Here is a 26379-nt window from a genome sequence, read left to right on the forward strand (position 1 = left end):
TATATATATATATATATATATATATATATATATATATAAAATGTTATGTTGCATTTTATTTATTTATTTAATATTTAATATGTGTTTTATTTATTTGGAGCCGGTTATTTTTTATTTATTTATTTATTTCGGACTAAGCGTCTCAAAGCGCGTGTATTTATAGATATTGCGCTGGAATTTTTTTCAAATGAGCTAAAAGTAGATCTTCGTAACGTGGACAGGACACGCCCTGACCACACGTTAATTGGTTGCCAGGACGACCAAGCCTTCACCGGCTCTCCTGATTGGACCGTCGCATCTGGTTGAGGCCTGGATGCTGCGCGCTGTCAAGTTGCCTCTGAGCACGCAAAGCCAGACAGGAAATTGTGTGGGCTTTAAAGAATAAAAGTCTTAATCCGCACTCCGTTTAGAGTGAGTGGACGGGTCTCGCAAGCGGCTCTTCACTGTTTACAAATGTAGCAATTTCAGCTCTAAATTTTGTTCAAATAATTGCGCCGCTGAAGATAGAACAATGAAAAAGGACATCACTAGCATCTTGACAAAGTACACACAGTCAAAGGCGAATAAAAAACACTGATATGAACACGTCTGATGTATTTATTTATTTATTTATAGTTTAAAATCATTAAAATAGTTATATATCAGAAACATGTCGGCAACGTGAGCTATGACGAGAGCAACTCGTTTCGCATACGACTTCTTCCAGCGACAGTGTCCGTCTCAGCGCGTGGTCCTTTTTTATTGTGAAAGGTCGGGTCCGGAAACCATCTCGGGCGGTGTAGTGACGCCGCACCGGCCAGGAAGGCGTCCATCTGCTGTGCGTGTACGTCGTTGGCAGGTGCCGTCTGATACTCGCGTTTCTGTCGGAAAGTCAGCGGACGGTCGAGAGGAGCTGCAGCCACAGGAGGTCAGTGGGCCGTGTGGCCGTGTTCGGGCGCAGACTGAGGCGGCTGTGCCCGGGGCGCCGAGTCCGCTGCCGGCCACTTTGTTCCTCCGCCTCTCGGGCGGCGTCTCGGTGCTGTGCAGCCTCAGTCACGCGGGGCTGCTTGTGGGGCAGCGGGACCCGCCTCTGCAGGTCTCGCAGGATGATGGAGACCCGCCGGGCTCTTTGTGTCAGGTCGCGCGAGTCAGTCAGTGACTGAGTCTCGGTGAAACCTGCTGGATATTGAGCCAAAATAAGGAGCCCCGATTGGACACTTCCCCCGCCTCATACAGTGCGTCGCTGCGGTGGCGTCTTCCTGCTATTCATTGTTCACCTTTATTGTAGTCCGTCTGTTACGTCCGAGCTGCTTGAATCGGAGCGGCGGCTGATGTGTGTCCGAGCACCGTCTCAGTTCAAGACCTGGAGAGAGTCTTGCAGTCAAGTTGCCGCACCCTTGCGCGTGCACGCGCGCGCACGCGCGCCTCACCTCGCGTGTGGCTCTCACAGCATCACTGGAACCTCGCTCCCGGTGGAGGAGGCGATGGTGAGAACCGGCGGACACGCGTGGCATCGCTTGAGCTGCGGCGCGGGTCTGTGACCCATTAGGTCACAGTAAAGTTGCCCCCCCTCACCATCCATTATTCATGCCAAGGCGCGCGCTCAAAGTCTGGGAAAACGGTGGTGGAAACACCACATCATGTACTGGGACTGTTTGGTGGCCCGTCAAGCCCAACACAGAAGGAAAACTGTCCTGAATGAAACTTCTGTTTTGTTGCTAGAATATCCAGAAACAAGGGCAGAGACCAGAGCAGTTAGGCCATGGCCTGACATGATTCGTACACTTGTATGTATCATTTGATTTTAGGTGAAGATTCTCTGTGTAAATCGAGTGGAATAGCTCAGCATCTCAAATTCCATTTATTTACAATGTTAAAATTTAAGAATGGAATGTGATGGTTGTAATAGTTGTGGACAGACAAACTAAATGGCGAGAATTGAATATGAAGACCACAAATGGTGTTGCCTGGCGATGAGTCAAGTTTTCCAGGCGAAGGGCCCCCGGAGGCCCCTGCGCAGCTCTCTGTCCCTCCCTGCCCCCCTGAGCTCGACTAGCACCAGAGGCCGGTCAGTGGGTTGTAAAGGTCCAGACAAAATATGGCTCCTCCTACTGGTTTCTCCAGTATTCAGTCCAAATGTCTTCTAAATATGTTGTGTAGTTTTCTTCTGTGACTTTTATGGTATGGACTTTTTATGGTACTCATTTTGGTGGTATATAGATTCAGGACTGAAGTTTTCTGAATAAACATTTGGAAGGAGTTTTTTATTGAGAGCCCTTTTTCAAATGAGCCGTGTCAGCTGTGAGTTGTTGACGTTTTGAACGAGGCTGCACTCAATAAACCCTCCTTTGTACGATGCTGAGTCACGTCGTTGGCGTTGTCCGTGAAACTGGTCCGGGGGTAGACGTCAGCTCTGAGGCGGTGACAGGCGCCGGCCTCTCGCCTCAGCTGATGTCACACGGCGCTGCAGAGTGGCATCACTCACCGAGGGGCTTCCTCTCTGCTGCTCTTCCAGAGCCATGTCTTCCAGCTCAGCAATGGTGCGCATCCTGATCAAGGGTGGCAAGGTGGTGAACGACGACTGCACGCAGGAGGCCGACGTTTACATCGAGAACGGCATCATCCAGCAGGTGGGGAAGGAGCTGATGATCCCGGGCGGGGCCAAAGTAATCGATGCCTCCGGGAAACTGGTGATGCCGGGCGGCATCGACACCAGCGTCCACCTGGAGGAGACCTTCATGAACGCCACCACCGCCGACGACTACTACAGCGGCACCAAGGTGAGACATCAGCATCATCCCGCCGTCACATTCCTCGTGATGCGCAGTCATGACACCCACATTTATTGCCTGTCAGGTCAATCACCCACGTTTTGAAGATGTTTTCAGCTGTTACACGACTGAAGCTCATGTTTCTGCTGTTGAGTTCTCCATGATGGAGTCTCAATCATGAGGGAAGTCTGCGTCTGTAGGCGACGACAGGCTGTACACTGACTGTATGAGCTGTTCTTACTGCTGTTGAAGCTGGAATTGTGGCCCTGTTGCAGTCAAAAGTAGCCGTTCAGACCCTGACCCACCAGGCCGAGGCTGAGAGCCACGTTGTTTGACTGTGTTGCTGAACAGAGCCACATGCTTCAAACATGTCAGGCTGTGAGGCTTCACCTGAGCAGTTGCTCACCTGACTTAGCACCATTTCACCCTGATCCTCCTGGAAATATCAAGCAGCGTAGATAGACATGTGGGCGCCTTTGACTTGACTCCTCTATGTTTGGACGTGGCTCCTGCCACCAATAACGTGGCCCCGGTCTGTGTGTGTGTGTGTGTGTGAGCCACGCTGCAGACTGGAGCCTCTCATCTTCACAGACTTCACCACCATCAACAGTGAGTCACAGGTGAAACACATGCCAGACCTCTAGTTTAGGGAAGGACAGAGTCAAACGTGGAACTGAGTCATGTCAGTGGTGTTGATGGTGGATCTGATGAGGCTCCAGGTCTGAGGACCACCACTCACATCGCCACTGAACCTGCTCCAAGCCCCGCCCCCCCGGCTTGGAGCACATGCGGCGAGGTTATTATTATAATGTTTCAAGTCAAAGTCTTTAAACAATGTTGACATTTCGCCAGTGTAGCTCTTATTTTTCCATCTTGTTTCCTGTATAAACCATCATCTCAACAGCAACTTGACCAATACTGCAGCCAGGTTGGCGGCTCATTTGGTGAAGAGCCACATGAAACTGGGGAGAGAGCCGCGGTTGTCCCGGCCTGGTCTGGAGGAAGTGTGTGATCAAGCTCATCTGAACCACTAGATGTCACTGAAGTAACAGCCATTCTTACGTTGCTCTGTTAAGAGTTGCTTTTTCAGGTGAAGTGTGACAGTTCAGTTTCATAAAGCAGCTGGATGTCAACACTCTTTGTTGCCTTGAAAATGTGCTGAATCAGCACCATTAGGTCTGAAAGTGTGATATCTAGGACCTTGTCCTTTCCTTAACTGGAGACGTGGCTTCACCCGAGGCTTGCGGTCGCTCACCTGCTGTGAGTCCGAGTCGGGCCTTGCCCCCGCGGCTCCCCGGCGCCTCCCCGCGGCTCCCCGGCGCCTGAGAGGAAGCGCTCAGACTGGCCAAAGCCTCTGGACGCCAGACAGATGCTCTCGCTGAAGCGGTCGTCTCTTTGGAGGCTCCTCTCTGTGTCCATCATGGTCGGTGGTTTTTCAGCAGATTGCCATGATGTTTTGATATCATGGTCATGTTGGTGGTCAGAGTCTCGTGAAGCTTCTTCTGTGTAACCTCAGTGAACTGGAGTGTGAGTGGATGGCTCTCCATGACCTGGTGTCTGCAGCCTCTTCTCAGGAGGACAGGAGATTGAAAGAGCGTCTCCCCTCATTCCTCTGCTTAGAAGCCTGTTCAGATCACAGAGTGGACGTGGCTCTGTGCTGTGTGGAGGCTGCTGGATGAGATCAGACTCCCCACATGGTGACTCATGTGATGACGACGACGATGATGACGGGCCGGTGCTTCACACCCCGCCCCACTCCCCTCTCGCCCTGCAGCCGACTCGCATCCCGGCTAATGCCGATCGGCAGGCGTTGCCATGGATACCAGGCAGCGGCGGCAACCATGGCTGCGAAGAAAGAGAAGCCTTTCAGACACAGCCCATTGTGTGTGGAGACAATGGTGCTCGGCTCCAGGGCCCCTCCCACCACCGCTCCCAGTCTCTGGGGTCGCCTGACAGATGTGGCGGTTTTGGGGAACACTTGACCCTTGGTTTCAGTGTGGAAGACAGTGAAGCTGATATTATATCATATTATATATTATATCATATTATATCATTCATTTCACCGAACTGGAGGAGCAGCGTTTCTCAGCTGTTGTCTACGTGGAGACGGATCCGTCGCCGTTTTGGAGTCAGCCACCTGAAACTGAAACATCTGTGGACACTGAATTAAAATGATTTAATGTTGGTGGGATTCGATGAAAAAAAAATCTAATTCATTAGAGAATTAATTAGATGAATTAATCTCTATTAATCACAGTTCAATGGTGTCAGAATATTAGCCACAAGAAGCCACATTTTTCACTGTGAATGAATGTGGTACATTACTGAATCCAATGATGGAGCCACACAGACATTTAAACAACAGAATATTGTTGATTCTGCATCAGTTTGACAACAGCACAATAAACCACCATGGTGACTATAGTCAAGTCTTTCTATCACCTGAGTTCAACTCAAGCTCTTTTCATGTCTTGGAAACATTTGTATCAGAACTTCAATGTGATAAGAATGTCAAGTCCATCCAGAGTGGTGGAAACCCTGGTCATTGTGTGGTGAAAAACCTCCCTGAACCAAAGCAAACAAAAGCAGCTGTTGGCTTTGGTTCAGGGAGGTTTTTCACCACAACAATTCCTCCATGTTTGTTGTTGTTGTTCTCATCCTAGCTGCCACGTGTCTGCTGCATCAGTGGCATCAGTGGAGCAGGAACTGCTGCACTGACAAAGGCTCCCTGTGGTCTGGAGAGCACACTGTTACATTCAATTAAATGAAAACGATTAAACGCGATAAAATCACCATTAATTAGTTACTAACACGTTGAAGTCCCACAACTAGTTTCCACATCATGGAGGCAGAAGGTCTGGTCCTTTGGAAACACCAATTCATGGCCCTGTGGTGGGCGTCGGTGGTGGGAGCCTCCCCAGTCAACACTGATGGGAGACGCTGCTCTGTCGCGTGTCTGAAGTGGCTGGATGTTAAAGAGCTGCCTTGACTCCTGCTGTCGTGGTGAGCAGATGTGAATGTGAGTGGACCTTGATCTGCGGCTCTGTGATCTCCTGGCAGGCTGCTCTGGCCGGCGGCACCACCATGGTGATCGGCCACGTGCTGCCGGAGAAGAGCGAGTCGCTGCTGGAAGCCTACGAGCGCTGCCGGCGCCAGGCGGATCCCAAGGCCTGCTGCGACTACGCCCTCCACGTTTGGGTCACGGGGGCCGGACCCAGGGTGAGGGCCACCGTACCTGCTGGGGCCCGACCCCGCCAGGCCTCCGCGGTGCTGAAGAGCTGTGCTCCCGCAGGTGCTGGCTGAGATGGAGCAGCTGGTGAGGGAGAGAGGGGTCAACTCCTTCCAGATGAGCATGGCCTACAGGGACTGCTACATGCTGCGGGACGGCCAGCTCTTCCAGCTGCTGCAGCACTGCAAGGACATCGGCGCCGTCGCCAGGGTCCACGCTGAGAACGGCGAGCTGGTGGCCGAGGTCAGGAGCCGCTGTTCTGAGCTCCGCCGGATGCTGACCCCCTCCTCTGCTGGTTTACAGGGCGCGAAGGAAGTGCTGGAGCTGGGCATCACGGGGCCGGAGGGGATCGAGATCAGCAGGCCGGAGGAGGTTTGAGATGATGCGGCTCCCGGCTCTTGTTCCAGCTCTAACCCTGTTGTCCGTCTGCAGCTGGAGGCCGAGGCCACCCACCGGGCCGTCACCATCGCCAACAGAGTGAGCGGCGCCACCTCCAGCCCCGCGGCTCCTCACATGCTCACTCTGCTCTTGATTCCAGGCCCACTGCCCCATTTATCTGGTCAACGTGTCCAGCGTGGCTGCAGGAGACGTGCTGGCCGCCGCCAAGACGCAGGGTAGGTGCTCCGCGAAGGAGGCGCCATCCTCCCCGTCTCATGCTCCTCAAACCTTCCTCAGGTAAAGTGCTCCACGGGGAAACCACCACGGCGCACGCCTTCCTCAGCGGCCTGCAGTACTACCAGCAGGACTGGGCCCAGGCCGCCGCCCACGTGACCGTGCCCCCCCTGCGCCTGGACCCCAACACTCCCAACTATCTGCTGGACCTGCTGGGAAGGTGAAGACACCCGCGGCTCCTTCCTTTGACATGAAGGTGTTAAGACGAGCTCTCGACCCGCAGCGACACGCTCAACGTTCTGGCCTCGGACCACCGGCCTTTCACCATCAAACAGAAGAGCATGGGCAGGGATGACTTCACCAAGATCCCCCACGGGGTCCCAGGCATCCAGGACCGCATGAGCGTCATCTGGGAGAAAGGAGTGGTATGTGAAGCCTCTTTGTTGCTGCGCCGCTGCCGGAGAAGTGCCAAGAATAGACGCTCCTGTTTGGCAGCTTGCTCATGGAAACAAAGAGGCAGAATAGCAGTCGCCTCAGTGCTTCATGGTCTGATTCTTGGTTTTATTAGAGATTCACTTCAATCATTATGAAGTGATCAATTATTAAATACTTATATTTATAGTTTCTGAAGTGAAATTCAAGGATCAGAAAACTGTATAAATGAAAAATAAATAGACTGGAAGGAATAAACTGTAGGAAAAACAGCAGTAAAACAATTACTTTAAACTGTATGAAGATATGAAGCATTAAAATAAATATAATTATAACTATAAATTGAAAATAAAATCATAACAGTTAAATGTAGCATAAAACACAAATGGATATATTTAGCTAAATTAAAATATTCCTAACATAATATTTAAGTTAATTCAAGTTAATTGACAGAAATTCAAAAATAATAAATAAAGAAATCAAAGGAAAATGAAGTTTAACAAATGAATGAAAATGTAAAAAAATTATGTAGGAAAAATATTTGAAGATAAATTAAAAAGTGGAAAGAAAATGCAAAAAAAAAATGTTGCAGAATTGAATATGATGATTCGTGTTACTACGTTTTTTTACTAGGAATAATTTAAATATTTGAAAAGAAGAAGAAGAATGCCGAGTGTCTTGATGGAAGAGCAACTGACGGCCTTTTGAACACGTCACTTGACAGATCGGAGGAAAGTTGGACGAGAATCGGTTCGTGGCCATCACCAGCGCCAACGCCGCCAAAATCTACAACCTGTACCCGAGGAAAGGCCGGATCATCCCCGGAGCAGACGCGGACGTGGTGGTGTGGGACCCGGAGGGATCCAAGTAGGAAGCCGGCTCCTCCCTCAGCCTCCGTCTGGCCGTCTCACTGCTCCCGTCCCTCTCTCTCTCTCTGGCTGCAGGACCATCTCGGTGGCCAGCCAGTTCCAGGGCGGAGACGTGAACCTGTACGAGGGCCTGCGCTGCCACGGCGTGCCCCTGGTCACCATCAGCCGTGGACGTCTGGTCTACGAGAGCGGCATGTTTACCTGCGCCGAGGGCTCCGGCAAGTTCTGCCCGTTAAGGACCTTCCCTGACTATCTGTACAAGAAGATGGTGCAGAGACAAAAGGTGCGCTGCGTCTGAAAACCCAGATACAGCAAGAGGAATGATCTGTTGATGCAGCGAGGTCATTATATCAGTATATCTAGAAATGAGACGTTCCAGCGCCATAGAATCAGTCAGAAAATGTCACTTTTGACAGAACAAAAATAAGTGTGAAATAGGCTTTTAAGCATCTTTTCTGAAGCTGGTGCGGGTGAACCACTCCACAATAGGTGAAATAAATATAGCTGTTCCTCCAAATGCTTGAATAAGAGCAATGACTAACACTGGAGTGAAGCAACTTGCCAAACCTGAAGACAAGATGTCAACATCCTATTATTTACCTCATGATAGACTTGCTGTCTGTTATAGACAGAAAAAGACAGTAGAGTTTAGTGAAAAACTAAATTCTTGCTTAAGACAAGAGTCTTTTGAATCTGAGTCTTTAGTGTCGGGGCTCGACTGAGCCTCGATTGTAGCCGCTGCATCAGGCTCAAAGCTCCGAGCCAACAATGTCTGTGGATGGTGAACTGGAGGCTCCTGATCCCTGTCGTGTCACTGTCGCGCAGCACGAGGCCGTGAAGCCTGTGGAGAGGGAGCCGTACACGGGCGATGTTGTGGCCCTGGCCAACGCCGGCAAGAGGGACGCGTCGCCCCCGGATCTGGACACTCCGACTCGTCCCACCACCCGGCACGGAGGCGTCCGGGACCTTCAAGAGTCCAGCTTCAGTCTGTCGGGTGAGAAACAAGCCTGCACTCTGAGGTTGGCGTGAATGCACAAGGGTACTTTTCTTAGACCTAGGCGCCAGAATTCCCGAGATATTCCAGGTTTCGTGACCAATTTTTCACATTGAAAGTGAATGAATTTCAGAAATTTGCCTCTACTTCAACGGCGATTGTGGCCAAACGCTGGGGCGCAGAAACATGAAAATCTCCAGTGTTGTAGTCACGCTTGTCCTCTCTCCTCTCGTGTGCTCAGAATGACTGTAGCACTTTCCGAATTTGCGTGAGAGTCGCGGAAGCGCGACAAACAGCGACCGGCCTCCATTCAAAATGCATTGGAGCCCTGTGGCTGCTGCGCAAAAATCACGGCAAAGTGACTCATTTTCAAATCACCGTCCTGGCCAAACCGTAGACTGTAGACACATGAAATTCGGCTCACTTTCGCACGGTGCACTCACAAGCTGTTTATTCAGAAACAGCAGCGTCTAGTTGATTCTCAGATCAACAGTGAGTGTCATGTTTTTGCCTGCAGGGGCTCAGATTGATGACAACGTTCCAAAGAGATCCTCGGCCAGGATCCTGGCTCCACCAGGGGGCAGATCGAGCGGCATCTGGTAACTGCGGCGCCGGACGGAGGCTTCAGCGGACGGTCTTCAGGAGGAAGGAGGCGTGAGGTAGCGACTTGCTGTTGGAGGAGGCAGGTACCGCGGCAGCACATCAAAGCAGCCGCCTCAGACGCTGCTGGGGGAGGAATGTGTTCCCGTAGACTTAGGCGCAGGTTTTCATTAGGATTGTGTTCCCTCACTGTGAGACTTTGCACTTGCATCATGTTCTGTTGGATGCTGCTCCAGGGATTTAGCATCACCAAAGTCTTCCTCCTGCCAGTCGTGGTAACAGGAAGCCGGACATGAGGCCATTCGTCACCAATATCATTGCATTTAACCTCTTAATAATGTTGTATGTATGTTTTTATTAACTTATTTTGTATTTGTGTTGGTAGTTTTGAGCTTCATGTTTACGACCGACCGCACTGGTAATGTGACTCTCACGCCTTTTACTCTGCCATGTCTAACAACGCACACGAGGTTCTTTACCTCTGTGAACTTTTGATAATTCACGTGTTTTATAGCTCAGTGTATGGTGAAAATGTAAAATGATGTCCCTCCTGGTGCTGCCACCCCGTCCCACTGCTGTAACAACTCTAGACTGTAACAACGCAGGAGTGCCTCCTGGTTGTTCTTCGCTGTAGCATCTGCCCTTCTTCATGATCCGTTTGTTCTGACACTGCTGAGAATGTTTTCTGAATCCAGGACTGCACAGCCTGCCTTCTTCTGTTTTGATAAAGTTCATACCAACTCACATTCCTGTTGTTTCTGTCATCGACTCTGGTGCTGAACAACCGTCTACCGTCACATGATCTAAGTGCAAATAAAACACACTGAATTCCCCTTTTGACTCCTGGCTTTAACTTTCAGCGTGTGAGGAGGGTTACATGCTCCCAGCATGGAAGAAGAACCGCAGCGGATCACACCATCAGCAAATCAGTACACGGCAGTGAAAATGCCACTGATTTAAAACCCTGTTTTCTGTTCCTCCAGCTGTACATCTCTAACCTTCCGAGTATAATACACATTATCTTGTCATTAAATCTCTTCCTTTTCATCTATCTCATATTCAGTTCGTTCGTGTTGAGAAAATGTCACATGTTAACTGTTGTTTTTCGAAAGCCTCGTGTCTTTTCAACCGAGTGCTCTTGATCCCTCCCTCCTTCTGTCCACTCTCGTGTCGCCCTCACATTGTGGTTCAACATTAAATGAGTGAAATGTAGAGGAAAGCCGGGCGACGAGTGAGGAAAAAGAAACTCCACCGCGTGACCGAGGCAGCGCGCGCATCACCACTGGATCTGAGCAGAGAACAGATGAAGAAGTAGGGAGCCTCACATCCACAGGGTTGTGGGTTAGAATCCGCCCTCACACAGTAACCAACTGCGCCGTTTCCACCTGCAATTTGGTCGTTTTCCCCGTCAATTTAGAAATATAAAAAGTTAACTGATGACCCTGAATAGTCAGCAAGGGGTGCAGGCCGTCCCCCGCATTTCACCCCGAGCAGCCGCGGTTGACACCGAACCCTGATATCGCTACCGTTTTGTGCCCAAGTCCCATTTCCAACGGCCCCGGAACAGCATGCTGGCGGGCGCATGCGCACTGCGCGCAGGATTGTTGCAGCCCCAGACAGGGCGGCCCGTGACCGAGCACCGCGCCACCGACGACGGCACCGGGACCTGACGCAGGGAGAACCGCCGGCTCCGCAGCATCACGCGCAGCAGACCAGTGAGTACCGGGCCGCCTCTGGCACCCGCGACCACCCGGGTCGGCGGGTGGAACGGCGTCTTCGCGTGCGCGCGGTGGGAGGGCAGCGCGAGGAGGCCTGCGGCGGCTCGCGGGGCTGCGGAGGCTCGCGGGGCGTCAAAGCCGCGTGTATTGTTCTCCCGTCCGAGGCCAGGAGCCCGGCAGCGCAGACGGTGTCGGCGGCGGATTTGGCTCCCGCTGGATTAAGAGGCTCGCTAACGCGGGCCCGGTGGCTTCTGCTGCCCCGATACAATGGGCAGCAACACCCACTTCCAGATCGATAGCGCCGACCTGCATCACCGCGGCTCACGTCCCAACACTCCCGGCAACAGATCGGGCATCCACCCTCCTCCGAGCGACTTGCTTCCCCCCCAAAATAAGACTCATATCCCGGTGTTTTACGCGTCTGCAGGCAGGTGCCACACTCTCTGTCAAAGGCCCTTTATTCCGGAGACATACAGCAAAAGGTCAGGGCACGTGAAGTGGGCTGCCAGATGTGCAAGGCTGCCGTCAAACATGCGCATCTCTCTCTTGTTAATCTACACGGGATTATAATCTCAGCCCGCTGTGAGGCCACTTTGTTCTTAAAAACATTCTGACGGCTCTTTTGCGGAGGGAGTCCAACCCATTTACAGTCGTGGAGATGAACAAGGTACGAGACTTAAAAGTCTTTATGAGTGAGAAATAGTGTATTGTTGAACCTGGTTAAATAGTTAACTACATTCCCAATAAAAGCCTTATTTGACAGAACCAGTGCCTCCCCTACATCAGCCTTCATGATCTTCATTCTCCTCATGTTTTATTTTGAAAAGTGTGGCCTGATCAACTCAGTCCTGAGTAAGAAAGAAAAGCTTGGTAACGCCTGGTGGCTGAACCAAACTGCTGGGATTTCCAAGTGTCCAGGAGCTTTCCATTCACCCACCAGGTGAGCAGACAGAGCTGCTGCAGAGCTGTCCAGGGTGTCCTCTGCGATAGACTCCGCCCCCCGTAACTGTGTCTCCAGAGCATGAAACATATCTTTTCTGGCTCGGATGATCTCAGACCATTGTGACGTGAGTGATCATGGTGTTGGTATTGACTCTGACTCGCGACCTCTGCACATCGCAGAGCTCCTGGTGGGGTCCGAAGTCTGATGCCATCACTCAGTTGAGTCCGCTCAAAGATAAGATCAGGGGAATTGTCCGCAGCGAGAGCCGCTCTGAAAGCAAAGGCTTGAACCTGAAGCCTCGCCCGCCCTCTGTTTGGTCTGTGAGAGGCGTTAGTCATGTGACGCTCAGCATCAGCAGCAGCATCATCATCATCATCATCTCGCCACCGCGCTCCCAGGCGCCCACAGACCGAGGCAGCAGCCTGCCGACAAATCTTCTCACACAATATCCCTCTTGTGTTCAGCTTTACGCTTTCTTTTCTCCACGCACCGTCGTGAAACATCCTGAAGAATCCATCCCTGAGGTTCGACTGTCTGAGGAGCATCATTTAGCGCACGTCGTGCTACTTGTACTGAAGCCCAGTGAATGGATTGGTGCCCCTGATTTGACTCGTGCTCTGGTTTCCAGACAGAGATGGCGGTAAACGTGTACGCCACATCGGTGTCCATCGACAACCTGAGCCGGCACGACATGCTGGCCTGGGTCAACGACTCCATCCATCTCACCTACACCAAGATAGAACAGCTGTGCTCAGGTGAGACTGCGGCGTCGTGGATGTCACAAAATATTAAACCACATTTTAAAGGTGTTTTTGCTGAGCGTTTAGGCAGTTTGTTGACCTAGTTAACTCCATAGCATAAATGTGGCTAGCGACAAGTAGCAACCGTAGCGTAGCACAGGTGGTTTGCTTCGTTCCTCAGCCGTGATTCATGTTCCATTGCTGTGGAAGTCGATTCCTGCTTTGTCTAGAAGCAGGAAAAAAACAAGGTTGTGTTCAGCTGCTGTGTGACAGGTTATTTATGCGTTGCTATTCAGTCTTCCACTTCCTTTGAAACATTTGTGTGATTAAGGAACTGGAAATTGATATTGAGTTCAACTGAAATTGCATGAATTCGGAGCAGAAAACAAAACACCAAAACCACTGAAGCGAAGAAGGGGTTTTCAGAAAAGGGGGCGGAGCTAATGCCTGACTGGCCTCATTCACACAGTGAAGCATTGTTTAAACGTGACAAAAAGAGTTGGTAAACTAGAGCTTTGGTCTGTGAAAACATCAACAGTTTCATTTTCTATATCTGTCGTCATGTTTGTGAAGGAAACATTCTTTCATTTGTTGTTTTTAGCTCTCAGCATCTAACCCAGAAACCTTGATCTAAAGTAGTGTTTATTATTTTTTATTTATTAATTTTATGATATTTATTATTATTTTTAATTATTTTTTGCACATTGTACGTAGCCCGCTGCCATGTCCGTCTGTATGTGCATATCCTTCTTTTCCTCTTTCCTTCTGTTGAAAAGAGTATTTTGCATTCTGCTTGTCATATTGGTATTTTTGTTGTCCGAACAAAAGTTCCGTCAGGATGATTGAAGTCTTTTTCTGATTCAGAACATGAGCCGCAGGCCGTGTTGCGCCCTGGGTCTGGAGCGTGACTCTTGTATGTGTCGGTGCTCTGTGCTCTTCCAGGCGCTGCCTACTGCCAGTTCATGGACATGTTGTTTCCTGGCTGCATCCTCCTGAAGAAGGTGAAATTCCAAGCCAAACTGGAGCACGAATACATACACAACTTCAAAGTTCTTCAAGCGGCGTTCAAGCGGATGAGCGTGGACAAGGTCAGAGAGCTTGTTGGCACCTGCTGCCGGCGTGAGCGAGTCTGATCCAGCTTCTCCTCCAGATTATCCCTGTGGAGCGGCTGGTAAAAGGCAAGTTCCAGGACAACTTTGAGTTCGTGCAGTGGTTCAAGAAGTTTTTCGACGCCAACTACGACGGGAAGGAGTACGACCCCATCCTGGCCAGGCAGGGTCAGGACGTGGCCCCGCCCCCCAACCCAGGTGAACTCTTTACCTACAAACCCAAGAGAAAGCCAGGTAAAGGACAAGCTTCCGGCTAAGCTGCACGCCTTGTGCTGAGCTTGCGGCTGGCTCGCCAGCGCCCCCAGCAGGGCCTCCATCTGGCTGTCCTGCATCTGGCGGCACCGCTCGGCCTCAGGTGCCGAGGGGCTGCTGCGATGCAGCGCGAGGGCTCATCATGACGCTTGGTCCCGCTCATATCCGTCTGTCAGCTTCATGGCAAACATGCTGCCGCCTGGTTCCTCACCATGGTGCGAAGCTGGAAGTTCCTGCTATTCGGTTGTTACGGCTGGTGGAAAGTCACAACATTCGGCTCCTGTGAAACAGGCCTCTGTCGACCGGAGAACAGTCAACGCTGCACAGACCTCCAGGCCTCTCTCACCCCGCCACTTCCTGTCTGAGAGCTTCACAGGTTGTCGGCTGTGGGTCAAAATCATCCTCTTTCTCGAGAACCGCTTCATATTGTGAGTAATTCGGCAACTCCAGCTGAGGGACTGCAGTCAATTAACGTCACCCCAGAAACAAAAGTTCTCCGGTCGCCAAATTCCTCTGATGCCTGACAGGTTTCACCTCCAGCTGCCAGGCTACAGAACCACTCTGACCCGAGACCTGTGTGTGTTGTGATCGGCTGGTTCTGAAGCGCACTGTTTTTCAGCCTCTCTCCAGCCGCGGCAGCCGTGGTTCACAGCACCACAGGAGCCTGGGCCAAAGCTCACTGGTGCTTCAAGTCCTGTAGAAACTCCCTGTTCACTGGTGAAACACTGCAGCTCCTGACACTGGCTTGTTCTGTTGCCAGGCTGTTTGCACAAACACATGGCAGAAGATGTCTTTGTTTCACATGTGTCCAGAAAGAGGCGGCAATATGGCAAACTATATCATGCTTCATTGATGTGTTGACTGACTTGAAATCACTGTTTGGATGGGATCACTTCTCTTTTGCATGATGTGACTGTAGTTTCCAGACAAATCCTTGGCTTCTCTGCCTGAACTTGCTTCATAACAACAATGATTCTTCCTCTCTTCACATGTATTTTGTGGTGCGTTTAGTTGTTCAGAGCCACCTTTTAAAGCCCAGAGCAGACGTTGACAGTGCATGAGCATCAATACAGTTTGGAAGTCAGACAGGTCAGGTTAGCCGTTAGCTCTGTTAGCTCTGCGCTGCAGACAGTCTTTGGCCTGGTGGCGGCTCCCTCCCTCCATGGTTCTGTGGTGAAGGTGTGTGGTCCAGTTAGAGGCGCATCAGCTTTAAAAACAGCTGGAAGTTGTGAGCGGCTTCTTGGCTGTGAGTGTGTGGGAAGAGGAGCGCGGCGCACCACAGCAGCGCTGCTTTGACTGAGGGAGGGATCAGCGCACACTGGAGCTCTACAGTAGAGTGGAGGGAAAGAATGGCAGCCAATCCATGGGATCATCTCCTCACCTTGGTTGCTCCTCAACACCTTCCTACTGTCATGATTTCATGGCATCATATCGCCCGCCTCTGTCTCGGGACACATGAGGTGAAACCGGGTCATTTTCCCACCACACACCTGACTCTCTCCCCTGGTATAGAAAAAATGTCAAAGCCAAGACTGATGTGACTGGCTCGCTTCTGCCCCCTGCAGGACCACAGAGGACGTCTCCAACCGTCCCCAAGAACATGCCGACGCCGCAGCGGGTCCAGCACACTCCAGCCATCAGGAAGAATCCATCCTTGTCCAGGAATGGAGGCAGCGATGCTGAGATCATGGAGCTGAATCAACAGGTATCGCTATGGTTGAACCTGAGAGTCTTGATGTCGTTGGATGGAGAACGTTAGGGATGGAAGGAGAAGAGGGACCAAGGTCGTGCGTGGAGGAGACGTCCTGAGTAACAGAGAGGCATGAAGATGAGATGAGGAAGTGAAGACTGCAGTGTGGTTTTCTTTCATTCCTGAGCCCAGAACGGTCTCTTCCACCCTCCACAGCTGATGGAGATCAAGTTGACGGTGGACGGCCTGGAGAAGGAGAGAGACTTCTACTTCAGCAAGCTGCGGGACATCGAGCTGATCTGCCAGGAGCACGAGAGCGAAAACAACCCGGTGCTCAGCAGGATAATTGACATTCTCTACGCCACAGAGGTAACGGCTTCCCTGCACCACCACACGCCATGTTTGGCTTCAGCAGATCCACATCTGCCAGGGACGAGCTCTTCGCAGGCAGCTGCGGTCTCAGGTCCGGCAGAGTCAAAGTGTGGCAGTGGAGAAGGGCCACATGAACAGTAGAATACAGATGGAATTATTATCTTCCATCACTTCACACCTTCCTTGGTGAAAGTCATGTTTGTGTTCTGAAGGCAGCGAGCCCTGCCTGGGACCTGCTTGGACTCGGGTTCGAGTGAATGAGTTGGACCGCTGAACCGCTCCTCTCAGCTTGAGCCACAGTGACTGGCAGAGTGAGTCGGGGTCCATCTCTGCCCGTCGTAAAAATAAATCATGAAATAGCTTTCACAGCTGCCTCAACTAGCTTGCACCTGTTTCTCTCCTCATCACAAAAACTAAAGACTAAACAGTGGTGACATCGTCGTTTTGTATCGCCAGTTCAATTATACTGTTATCACTTAAATGTGCCTTTAATTGAGTGAGTGTTTGCTCTACGGTGGCTCATGTTTTTGCTAGCATTTGTCTGTCCGCTTGTTCCGAACGTAGTGCAATGAAATCCACAGCCAATGTTGACTGAGATGAGCAGCGAACATCTGCGTTTCTCTCTTCCTCTGGATGGTTCTCTCCATCCTGGAACCACAGGCTTGTCATTCACCAGCGTGCACGGTTTTAATTTGACGTTGAATTCCACGATATTCCGTCTCTATGTTTGAGCCATGTGGAGGGGGTCTGCTTCCTCTGTGCTTTCTAGACCCGCTTGTCACTATCGATTTTAATGTGTGGAATCGTACGATATCGGTCCTCACAAGGAGTCAGAGCTCGGCTCAGTCCTCCGGCAGCCTGCGCCACATTTCTGTCCCGTGCCTTGAGTGAAGTGAGCTGGCGTCAGGTTAAAGTCCTCTTCCTTGCTGTGTTCCAGGAGGGCTTCGCGCCCCCCGAGGACGAGGACCTGGACGAACAGGCGCACCTGGACCAGGACGAATACTGAAGCCTCCTCGTTCCACCCCCCGCCTCCTCTTTGTTTTGTTTCCCTCCGTGTCTGTTCCTCTCCTCTGTTTTCAGCTCCTCCCGACAACTCAAACTGCAACTTGAGACATATCAGACGTTTGTTTCCGCATGAGCCGAGGTCTGAACTGAAGCGTTGCTGGTGTGGAGGTTTGAGGCCGACGCCTCCAGGCAGCGCATCACGGTCGCTCAAATGCCTTTGTTAGACAAGAGCACAGACCAAACCCACCAGGAGACTGAGGTCAAGGAGGGCCACTTTTCTGCTCCACACTTATTTATTTAACTTATTTGTCATGAGGATTAACATGCTGTAGCAAACGTTGTGCAAACCTACTGTACAGTCAGTGAAAGTGAGGCTGTGTGTTTTGATTTTCAGTGAGTCCCACTGAGGACGCTTTGTTATTCACGGCATGTCGACCGGAGGAAGGAGAGACTTACGCTGCAACGTATCTGAGCATGAGAATGTTACACTTTGACTGTGAATGAGTGGTTTTGTAAATGTGTTTTGTGTGGAGAGAGTTGCGCGACCCTGGGCTCGGCGCCCTGCTGTGGACTGGACGACACGCAGTCGCCTGCAAGTGACGCTGTAGAGGCGGGAAGCCGCCGGCAGACTGGTTTTTACTGTAGCAGCTCTAATGTTTCAGTCTGATCTTTGTAATCATAGCCATGTTTTAGTACTTTGCTTTTACTGTGGAGGAGCCCGGCGCCTGGGAAATTAGATCACTGACAACAGCCCTCCGTTCTCTCCTTTTGATTTGGCGAAATGTCTGTCGCTCTGGAACGTGTCTTCATCCGCCGTGGCAACATCTGCAGACGCCCATCGATCAAGTTTTAAATAAATAATTAGTTGTGAAATCTCCTGTGTACTTTTGTGTCTATTTGTCGTCTGATGTTAGAGTCAACAAGCTCCTTCACTCTCTGGAGACTCGGCTTCTGCAGAGAAGAGCTTCTTCATCGCCCGCACACATCTCCCCGTGATGCCAGCAGGAAGGTATGTTATGCTTTGTTTTCACTTTTTCTTGTTTGTTTCTGTCATCCAACTTCATGACCACAGGTGCATTTTTTTGTAATATAATTATTAGTTATTGATATTGAAGTCTTTCCACATTTTGCGGGTGGTCGGTTTTTTTTTTTACAATTTTTAATGCTTCTACAATCGTATATGCGATTTTAGTTGGAAGTCTACCCTACAACTAAAATAACCCTGTAATAATGGATAATTATTGCATTGTATTTATTTACACGAATTGTCTAGAAAAAACCTCTCAGTTTTCAGAGTCAAAATCACTTTATTAATCGGGGGGGAAATTGCTTTTCGTTACAACCACAAAACCCGCTGAAAATAAGAAAAAAAGAAAGAAACAGATATTTGATCCGATAAACACACCTTTTACAAGCATTTTTATTTTTCAAATCAGCACGTTTGCCACAGATACGATTGTATGAAACAAGATAAAATGTGTTTGAATTTTAAACGTACTTTCTGACATCACAGTGTTCTTCTTCATTTAGTCAGGTATTAGGAAGCGCCCCACAACGGAAATTAAACAGCGCTCCCCAGTGGAATAGAGTGGTATTGCTGTACGTGCTCTCTGGGGAGTGGGAGATCCGGGATTCTTTCTTCCCGCTGCTGCCCCTGCGACCAGGTCCCACTCATGGCAAGACGAAGTACAGATGCCATTTTTGTTGGACGAGCGAAATGCTATTTGTAAGCAAAGCACAGGGTTTTTCCACACAGTTCTACGAGCAAAACACAGAACACAACCATTTAAAAATCACCTTCTACTTTCATTCATGCTGACAGGAAGTGCAAACAGCATGATCCACACGTTTTCAAATCTAGACTGTATAAATTATTTTGCAACCACCGAGGTATTTACTCATTCCAGGTCCAGTACCAAGTCCAGGCGAGGAAGGGCGGTCTGTAATCTGTCAGCGGTCGTCTGTTTGTCTCTGATCCCTGGAAGGTCACTCAGGAAAAGATACTCCAGATTTCTGAGGAACACAAACGTCAGACACAATTAGAGAGGGGGGGGGGTCACTGAGAGAAGGCTGCAGGTGAGCGAGGACTGACTTGAGTTGATGCAGAGCGATGATTCCCTTGTCCGTCACGTTGCCACATGACACCACCTCCATCATGTACAAACTCTCCTGCAGGTTCTGAATTGAGCTCAGCCTCTCCAGACATGCGTCCTCAATGTAAATGCACTTGTTAAACTTGATCTCCTCCACATGCTCCAAACCATCTGGGGAGACGGACAATGACGTTTGCATCGGTCCTTTGAAGTGTGTTTGAAGACAAGGAGTGAGAGTAGCACAGACCCAGGTGGTCAAAGCCTTTGAACATGATGCAGGACTCGGAAGCATCGATTGCCTGGATCTTGAACTTCCCCAGAGGTCCAGTCGGGAGGCCATTGTAGTCATGGTGGAACCGTTCAAAGCCCTGGAACCTCACTTTGGCGCCACACCTCAACAGCCACTCAGCCGCAGCCCGGTCTGGACCGACGGCTTTGATCCTCTCATAGTCCACCCTGCGTTGAGATCAGTCATGAACAGAAGAGTAGCAACTAATGACTAAATTAGGATTGACAATCCTATCGTATGAATTAATGATGTCACAGCCGCAGGATGACCGAGGGCACACATGCCCCCACACTCCAGCCAGCACCCTCCGACCCTCAGGTGACCTCTGGTCGTCCCCAGGTCCAGATTCAACTCTATATGTGAAGGACCTGTTTCTGTCAGGGCAGCACGAATGACTTGATGGGTTTTTCCACACAACCAACGACGACAACATTAGATGTGTTGTAGCTTAATTCAATCCCCACATTAATGTGGTCTGGTCTTCTCTGTATTGAAGGTGAATGTAACATGACTGAGTTGCAGCACCTACATTCTACAATGATTCAACTGTCTGTGTGCTTCAGAACCATCGGAGTGAAGTGATGCGTCATGTTCAGAGGCAGGTTAGACACATGAATCAATCCATCTCAAACACTATTTTTACTTTACAGTTTAGGAACACTTATTGACAGGAATCAAAGTCAACAACAAGGAGAAAACGTTCGAGCAGCTGATGACTGGACTTTGTTCTGAAGTGCTACGAGACACTATATTGCGTGATTTACGGTCAGAATAAATTAAAGAAATCACCCGGCTCCAGTGTTTGGTTAAAAGGTCGAGGCTCACTTGTTGAACACGGCGTTGAGCCAGCCCCAGAAGTGTCTCGGGTTGGAGCCCCTCTGGCTGAGAGCGAGCTTCGCCGCTCTGCTGAACAGCTTCATACCGCGCAGCTGAAACGAATCACACATAAATATATGTGTATCAAACACACATGCACAGCCGCACGAGGCTGGGGAAGGATTGGCATGAAAATCTACGGCTACGAGAGACTGTGAAAGCCGCTAATCTGTCGGCTATTAAGCGGTAAAACGGAAGCGCATGACAGAGGTTGAATAAGAAGAATAAGCTTAGAAGCTTCAACCTGTCCTCTGACCGCTGTTTACATTCGAGACACCTCCATGGATGGAGTCGCTCCGCACGTCACGTGACGGCGCTTCAATGTAACCATTGGTTCCCGGAGGTCTCGTCGGAAGTATCGCGATCGTTTGGTTGTAGTTGGTGTTCCGGTGCAGAGGGTCTGTGGGTTGGGCTGCTGCCGGCCCCGAAAGAAGGTGGAACCCCTGCACGCCTGGCCCAGGGACGTGTGTCCGCCAGTTGTATGACCTCGCTTCCCTGAGGTTGGTTGTTCGAAGCTGCGAGCATGATTCGGATTCTGGGTGCTGCTTCTCCCAAGGTGGCGCGCGCCGCGCAACGGAAGCTGCTGACGGACATGTCAACACTGCGCCTGCACAGGTAACGTCTCGCCGTGTCAAAGTCAGAGTTCCGCGACTGTTTTCACAGCTTCGTTCAACATCCCGGTCCAGTTTTCACACTCGCGGACGAGGACATCCAGAGCCAAACTCGGTTGCGTCACTCAGTCGTCTCTGTTTACTAGAAACATGCGCGTCATTGAGTCTGCATCTGCACCACGAATCATTCTTTTCAGAATCTGATCTAAGTATTATTTCTAATAGGCGACACCGTTGTCGTTTTCATCTGCCTTGTGTTGCTGTGAGTGTGTGAACTGCTCCTTCAGTAACGCATGCAGGCAACATGTGTTTTCCATTAGATCCGCACTTCACGACCCTCCGCGGACGCGCGGGTTACATAAGCGGGCCCCTGCTAGAAATGTGTCTGTTTTGCAACTGTGCTGAGATTGAAGCGTTGAGTTTGGGGCGGTGGAGTTTTTCAGTTGGAGCTGCTCTCCACTGCAGCAGCCTCTTGCTCGGTGTCCAGATGTGCAGAGCTCTGCCACGCCCACACTTCCTGGGGCATTCACTGGCCTCTGCAGAACTCACTGATACATTCAAGTCAAAAAAGTATTTCACGTTGACCTCCAAGTCCACGAGGTCACGTGAGCCAAACCATTCCTCTCTGATGTCTCTAGGGGGGCTATTATCACGGTGTGGTCATGTGATCGAGTTCAAGCTCTCATTTCAGATCCGTTTCAAAGGTTTGTTTGTGGTTCGCGCTGCCTCAGCCATGGACTCTTGGACGTTGAACTCATGAGAGCATTTTTTTTGTGGTGGCTGTTGACCCACGGTGCTGCATTTGAACTTGAGCCCACCCTCCATGTCTTGTCTTTTGTCCTCAGCACGTGTGACGTGGCTGTGGTCGGTGCAGGGATTGTGGGCCTGGCTACAGCTCGCGAGCTCATCCTGCGACACCCGGCGCTCAGCTTCGTCTTGGTGGAGAAAGAGAAGGAGCTCTGTCAGTATCAGTTACCTTCATGTCCGATTTGCTCTGACCTAGTGAAGTACACACTGGGATGTTGAACTCGCGTGTGAGCTTATCTGGAGGAACTGATAAAAAGGAATCTGTTTCGTGTCACATTTTTTACTTCACTTTCCTGCTCACACTGAATGTTTTCAAACCTCCCCGACTTTATCTGGAGTCACAACACCTCATGCTGATTCAGACAACAAGCCCCTGCATGGAATAGGTGTTACACCCATCAAGAGTGACCAACTCAGAAGCACAGTCTGTGATAAAAACGTCTCTGCTTGAGACCTTTGTTCAGCTGAGCATCAGGCAGCCAGCGTCTTCACCCTTCCTTCTCTGCTTCTCCAGCTCTCCACCAGAGTGGCCACAACAGTGGGGTCATTCACAGCGGCATCTACTACACACCCGGCTCCCTCAAGGCCCGCCTGTGTGTGCGAGGAGCCACTTTGGCGTACGACTACTGTGACAAGAAAGGACTCCCTTACAAGAGATGTGGAAAGGTCTCCATGGCTACTTGTCACAATGCTTGCACCTTTTGTTGGTCGCAAAAAAGGCCAGATATATTGAGATGATGTCAATATGGAACCATCCATAGCAAAGACGGAGCTCTCCTCTGGCAGTGACCACGCACTGTTGTTCACTCTGCTGCAGCTCATCGTGGCTGTGGAGCAGGAGGAGATCCCCAGGCTGAAGGCTCTGTACGAGCGAGGCCTGAAGAACAATGTGCGAGACCTCAGCATCGTCGATGCCAAGGGAATCCGAGAGCGGGAGCCCTACTGCAGGGTGAGACCTTTTTTTGGGGGAGGGGGGTAAACACTGGCTTTTAATGGAACACTGATGAGAACTGGTGCTCTCAGGGCATCATGGCCTTGGACTCGCCGTACACAGGCATCGTGGACTGGAGAATGGTGGCTCTTCAATATGGCAAAGACTTTGAAGAAGCTGGAGGCAAAGTGGTGACTGACTATGAGGTGAACGATATCTCCATGGTCAAGGAGAGTCCAGCAGGAGGCACTGAAGGTAAAATGCAGAGCATTAACAACCTTGATGGTCTTCACATGTATGGCATGATTCAGCTGAAGTTCTGACTTCTCAATGTGGTGGAGCAACTTTATTGGAATCGAGGTTGTGCAATGCATAAAGAAGTGGCTGTGGAATAGAAAAGTATTAATGTTGACATTATATGCTAATGCAGGCCGGGCCAACCCGCGGCTCTCTCCCCAGTTTCATGCGGCTCTTCACCAAGTAAGCCACATGAAACTGGCTGCAGTTTTGGTCAAGATGCTCTTGAGATGATGGTTTATACAGGAAATAAGAGGAAAAAGTCAGAGCTGTTCCAGTGAAATGTCACAATATTGTTTTAAAGACTTTGACTTGTGTTTCACTTTGAAACATAAACAATAAACCTGGCCGCAGGTTCAGTGGCGATGTGAGTGGTGGTCCTCAGACCTGGAGCCTCATCAGATCCACCATCAACACCACTGACATGACTCACGTTTGACTCTGTCCTCCCCTAAACTAGAGGTCTGGCATGTGTTTCACCTGTGATTCACTGTTGATGGTGGTGAAGTCCGTGAAGATGAGAGGCTCCAGTCTGCAGCGTGGCTCACACACACACACACACACACACACACAGACCGGGGCCACGTTATTGGTGGCAGGAGCCACGTCCAAACATAGAGGAGTCAAGTCAATGGCGCCCACATGTCTATCTACACTGCTTGATATTTCCAGGAGGATCATGGTGAAATGGTGCTAAGTCACGTGAGCAGCTGCTCAGCCTCACAGCCTGACGTGTTTATAGGATGTGGCTCTGTTCAGCAACACAGTCAAACAACGTGGCTCTGAGCCTCGGACTGGTGGGCCCGTCCTGGTCTAATGTCTAGGCTTTGGGCATATTGGATACTCAGCTTTTCTTTATTTTCAGGAATGAAATATCCTATTGCCGTCAAAGACAAAAAGGTAAGGTGGATTGTTTTGATTCATATTTTCAGAGCTATTTAGCACCGCTGACTTGTCCCCATCCCACCAAGGGCAACGAGGTGCGATGCCGCTACGTCCTCACCTGTGGAGGTCTGTACTCTGACCGCCTCTCGCAGATCTCGGGGTGCAGTCGCGAGCCGCGGATCGTGCCTTTCAGGGGAGACTATTTGGTTCTGAAGCCAGAGAAGCACTACCTGGTCAGAGGGAACATCTATCCAGTGAGTTCTCGCACCGTATTTAAGATAAGATGAGATCAGATAGACTTACCGTTACTGGAGCTCTGAAGTTGTTAGTGCATAAACAGAAGTAAATGGTTACTGCAAACAGCCAGTCATCACATATTGTAAGAACATTAATCATCTTCATAATCTCCAGGAATGTTTTTTTCTCTGAAGCTTCTCAATGGCAACAGATTAGTTCTGGTTTCATTAAACTGTGGCAGAAAACATTTTTCCTTCTTCGTTTTTAGGTCCCAGATCCTCGTTTCCCTTTCCTCGGCGTGCACTTCACGCCCCGCATGGACGGAAGTGTTTGGCTGGGGCCAAATGCCGTGCTGGCATTTAAAAGGGAGGGTTACAAAGTGTACGACTTCAACCTGAGAGACTTTGCCGATGCAATGTCGTACAGGTAAAACTGTGAACCAGAATTTTCCGTCATGAACTCCCAGCATCGAGAGACACAACGGCAAATGTGTTTGTGTAACGCTGTGCGTGTCAGAGGCCTTCAGAAGCTGGTGCTGAGGAACGTCATCTATGGAGTTGGCGAGATGTACAGGGGGATTTTCATTGGTGCGCAGGTCAAACTCCTGCAGAAGTACATTCCTGAGATCTCTCGCAGTGACGTGCTCAGGTATGAAGTCTTTCAGCCCCTGATATCCAGTCAATCAATCGGTTTGTCACGAGCGTCATCCTCTGCCTGTTGACAGGGGCCCAGCCGGGGTCCGAGCCCAGGCCCTGGACCGTGCTGGAAATCTCGTGGACGACTTTGTGTTCGACGGCGGCGTCGGTGACGTCGGCAGCCGCGTGCTCCACGTGCGAAATGCTCCTTCGCCGGCGGCCACCTCGTCCCTCGCCATCGCTGAAATGATCGCAGACGAGGTGGAGAAGCGCTTCACCCTGTAGCGGCGCAGACGGACGGAGAAAGCAGCAAACCAAAGCGTCATGCCACCGCCTGAAATGATCTCACCATCGTGAAGCTGTTTCTGCCGCAGCCACACGGTCGCCAGTCAAGTCTTAATCTACTGGACTCCACCAGGCTTTGAATAGCTCGCACATTTGGGAGAACCGGTCCTGATGCTGAGGACTAGCACTTCTGGACCTGCATCATCGTCATCATCGTCATCATCGTCATCATCATCATCAACACTGACATTTCTGAATGTGAGCCTTTTATTGAAGCGTTACACGTGTGTGTGTGTTTTAAATGTGTTTTCAAGAACACAACGCTCTTATTCAGGGGGAGAAGCACTCAAGTTTGACCACCACAGGCCTTTTCTTCATGTCCAGGGGTCAATCTCTCTCGTTCTATGAACATAAAAGATGCTCCTAAGGTGAATGTGATGTCATACAACCGTTTTATTTTTTTATATTTACAGTAGAGTAGCAAGGTCACATTTCTGTTAAATGCCTTTGTTTTTTATGTGAATTAATGCGAGTCTGCTATTTCGAATATCAAATTCTGGGACCAATGAAAGTCTCAAATTCATTTTGTACTGAGCTACAAAATCGTTGTCTGGATCACGTTTTCCACTAGGAGGCAGACAAACACAAAACGAAACAATACAGCGTTTGAATGCTCGTGGCGTTTTTCTATGCAGTCCAACTTGTACAATGCAGTGAAAAATAAAGCTCTTTTTCTCATAGTTCTCATTCTCAAGTGTCCTCATATTAAAGTTTCAGTCAAAGAGGGAGATATCTTTTAATATTCTGTTTGATTTTTTTTGTGAATTACGTTCTCTAGAGAAAAGAACATTCTTGTTATATACACCTTCACTGCCGAACTATTCATCACCGCATACATACAACATATTCGCTGTATATATAAATATATACACACACACAATGTTAAATTATAATGTCTGTATACATTTTTATAAAATATTATATATATATATATGTGTTAAATTATAATGTCTGTATACATTTTTATAAAATATATAATATATGTTTGGCGAGCGGAAACAAACAATTGACCGCGAGTCTGTGTTGTTGTTGTTGTTGTTGTGTTTTTCGTGTTTCGA

The 26379-nt window shown here is 49.9% G+C and overlaps 4 protein-coding genes across 8 annotated transcripts; 3 read left to right on the forward strand and 1 right to left on the reverse strand.

The window, feature by feature from the left end:
- Nucleotides 1–760: 760 nt before the first annotated feature.
- dpysl5a (dihydropyrimidinase like 5a) lies at nucleotides 761–10350 on the forward strand. Its single transcript, XM_053845666.1, has 13 exons — nucleotides 761–907; nucleotides 2495–2759; nucleotides 5811–5969; nucleotides 6043–6222; nucleotides 6283–6351; nucleotides 6412–6456; nucleotides 6518–6593; nucleotides 6655–6811; nucleotides 6875–7016; nucleotides 7748–7890; nucleotides 7968–8175; nucleotides 8718–8886; nucleotides 9404–10350. Exons 2-13 carry the CDS (start codon nucleotides 2499–2501, stop codon nucleotides 9487–9489), a joined length of 1695 nt encoding a protein of 564 aa, XP_053701641.1. The 5' UTR covers nucleotides 761–907; nucleotides 2495–2498; the 3' UTR covers nucleotides 9490–10350.
- Nucleotides 10351–11073: 723 nt separating this feature from the next.
- Nucleotides 11074–18202, forward strand: mapre3a (microtubule-associated protein, RP/EB family, member 3a). The gene is made up of 7 exons (XM_053845136.1): nucleotides 11074–11201; nucleotides 12776–12902; nucleotides 13830–13975; nucleotides 14038–14194; nucleotides 15814–15953; nucleotides 16155–16307; nucleotides 17248–18202. The coding sequence occupies exons 2-7, from the start codon at nucleotides 12782–12784 to the stop codon at nucleotides 17314–17316; spliced, it is 786 nt and encodes a 261-aa protein (XP_053701111.1). The 5' UTR covers nucleotides 11074–11201; nucleotides 12776–12781; the 3' UTR covers nucleotides 17317–18202.
- A 414-nt stretch (nucleotides 18203–18616) lies between these two features.
- On the reverse strand, nucleotides 18617–20886 carry dmac2l (distal membrane arm assembly component 2 like). 5 transcript variants are annotated; one of them, XM_053845825.1, is made up of 6 exons: nucleotides 20818–20883; nucleotides 20523–20626; nucleotides 19656–19864; nucleotides 19408–19579; nucleotides 19232–19328; nucleotides 18617–19073 (listed from the first exon to the last, which is right to left on the reverse strand). In XM_053845825.1, exons 2-6 carry the CDS (start codon nucleotides 20615–20617, stop codon nucleotides 18987–18989), a joined length of 660 nt encoding a protein of 219 aa, XP_053701800.1. In that variant the 5' UTR covers nucleotides 20618–20626; nucleotides 20818–20883; the 3' UTR covers nucleotides 18617–18986. The 5 variants fall into 5 exon arrangements, with proteins under 5 accessions (XP_053701800.1, XP_053701799.1, XP_053701802.1 ...); XM_053845824.1 differs by having other exon boundaries at nucleotides 20523–20886; XM_053845827.1 differs by having other exon boundaries at nucleotides 19214–19328; nucleotides 20523–20885.
- Nucleotides 20497–26001, forward strand: l2hgdh (L-2-hydroxyglutarate dehydrogenase). The gene is made up of 10 exons (XM_053845823.1): nucleotides 20497–21188; nucleotides 22030–22145; nucleotides 22506–22657; nucleotides 22809–22940; nucleotides 23015–23177; nucleotides 24085–24119; nucleotides 24191–24358; nucleotides 24610–24767; nucleotides 24858–24989; nucleotides 25066–26001. The coding sequence occupies exons 1-10, from the start codon at nucleotides 21097–21099 to the stop codon at nucleotides 25259–25261; spliced, it is 1344 nt and encodes a 447-aa protein (XP_053701798.1). The 5' UTR covers nucleotides 20497–21096; the 3' UTR covers nucleotides 25262–26001.
- Nucleotides 26002–26379: the final 378 nt, after the last annotated feature.

This window comes from Synchiropus splendidus, chromosome 16 (assembly GCF_027744825.2).
Source record: "Synchiropus splendidus isolate RoL2022-P1 chromosome 16, RoL_Sspl_1.0, whole genome shotgun sequence".
In the NCBI taxonomy this organism is placed as follows: Eukaryota; Metazoa; Chordata; class Actinopteri; order Syngnathiformes; family Callionymidae; genus Synchiropus; species Synchiropus splendidus.

Excerpts from the sequence above, each read along its gene's own strand:
- mapre3a (XM_053845136.1), top strand. The coding sequence starts at position 12,782 with ATGGCGGTAAACGTGTACGCCACATCGGTGTCCATCGACAACCTGAGC. Across the intron at positions 13,976-14,037 it reads AGCGGATGAGCGTGGACAAG|ATTATCCCTGTGGAGCGGCT; the intron begins GTCAGAGAGCTT and ends CTTCTCCTCCAG. Across the intron at positions 14,195-15,813 it reads GGCCCCGCCCCCCAACCCAG|GACCACAGAGGACGTCTCCA; the intron begins GTGAACTCTTTA and ends TGCCCCCTGCAG.
- dpysl5a (XM_053845666.1), top strand. The coding sequence starts at position 2,499 with ATGTCTTCCAGCTCAGCAATGGTGCGCATCCTGATCAAGGGTGGCAAG. Across the intron at positions 6,594-6,654 it reads GGCCGCCGCCAAGACGCAGG|GTAAAGTGCTCCACGGGGAA; the intron begins GTAGGTGCTCCG and ends AACCTTCCTCAG. Across the intron at positions 8,887-9,403 it reads GTCCAGCTTCAGTCTGTCGG|GGGCTCAGATTGATGACAAC; the intron begins GTGAGAAACAAG and ends TTTTGCCTGCAG.
- dmac2l (XM_053845824.1), bottom strand. The coding sequence starts at position 20,644 with ATGTGTGATTCGTTTCAGCTGCGCGGTATGAAGCTGTTCAGCAGAGCG. Across the intron at positions 19,865-20,522 it reads CTCAACGCCGTGTTCAACAA|GGTGGACTATGAGAGGATCA; the intron begins GTGAGCCTCGAC and ends ATCTCAACGCAG. Across the intron at positions 19,580-19,655 it reads CAAAGGCTTTGACCACCTGG|ATGGTTTGGAGCATGTGGAG; the intron begins GTCTGTGCTACT and ends CCGTCTCCCCAG.
- l2hgdh (XM_053845823.1), top strand. The coding sequence starts at position 21,097 with ATGATTCGGATTCTGGGTGCTGCTTCTCCCAAGGTGGCGCGCGCCGCG. Across the intron at positions 23,178-24,084 it reads TCCAGCAGGAGGCACTGAAG|GAATGAAATATCCTATTGCC; the intron begins GTAAAATGCAGA and ends CTTTATTTTCAG. Across the intron at positions 24,990-25,065 it reads TCTCGCAGTGACGTGCTCAG|GGGCCCAGCCGGGGTCCGAG; the intron begins GTATGAAGTCTT and ends GCCTGTTGACAG.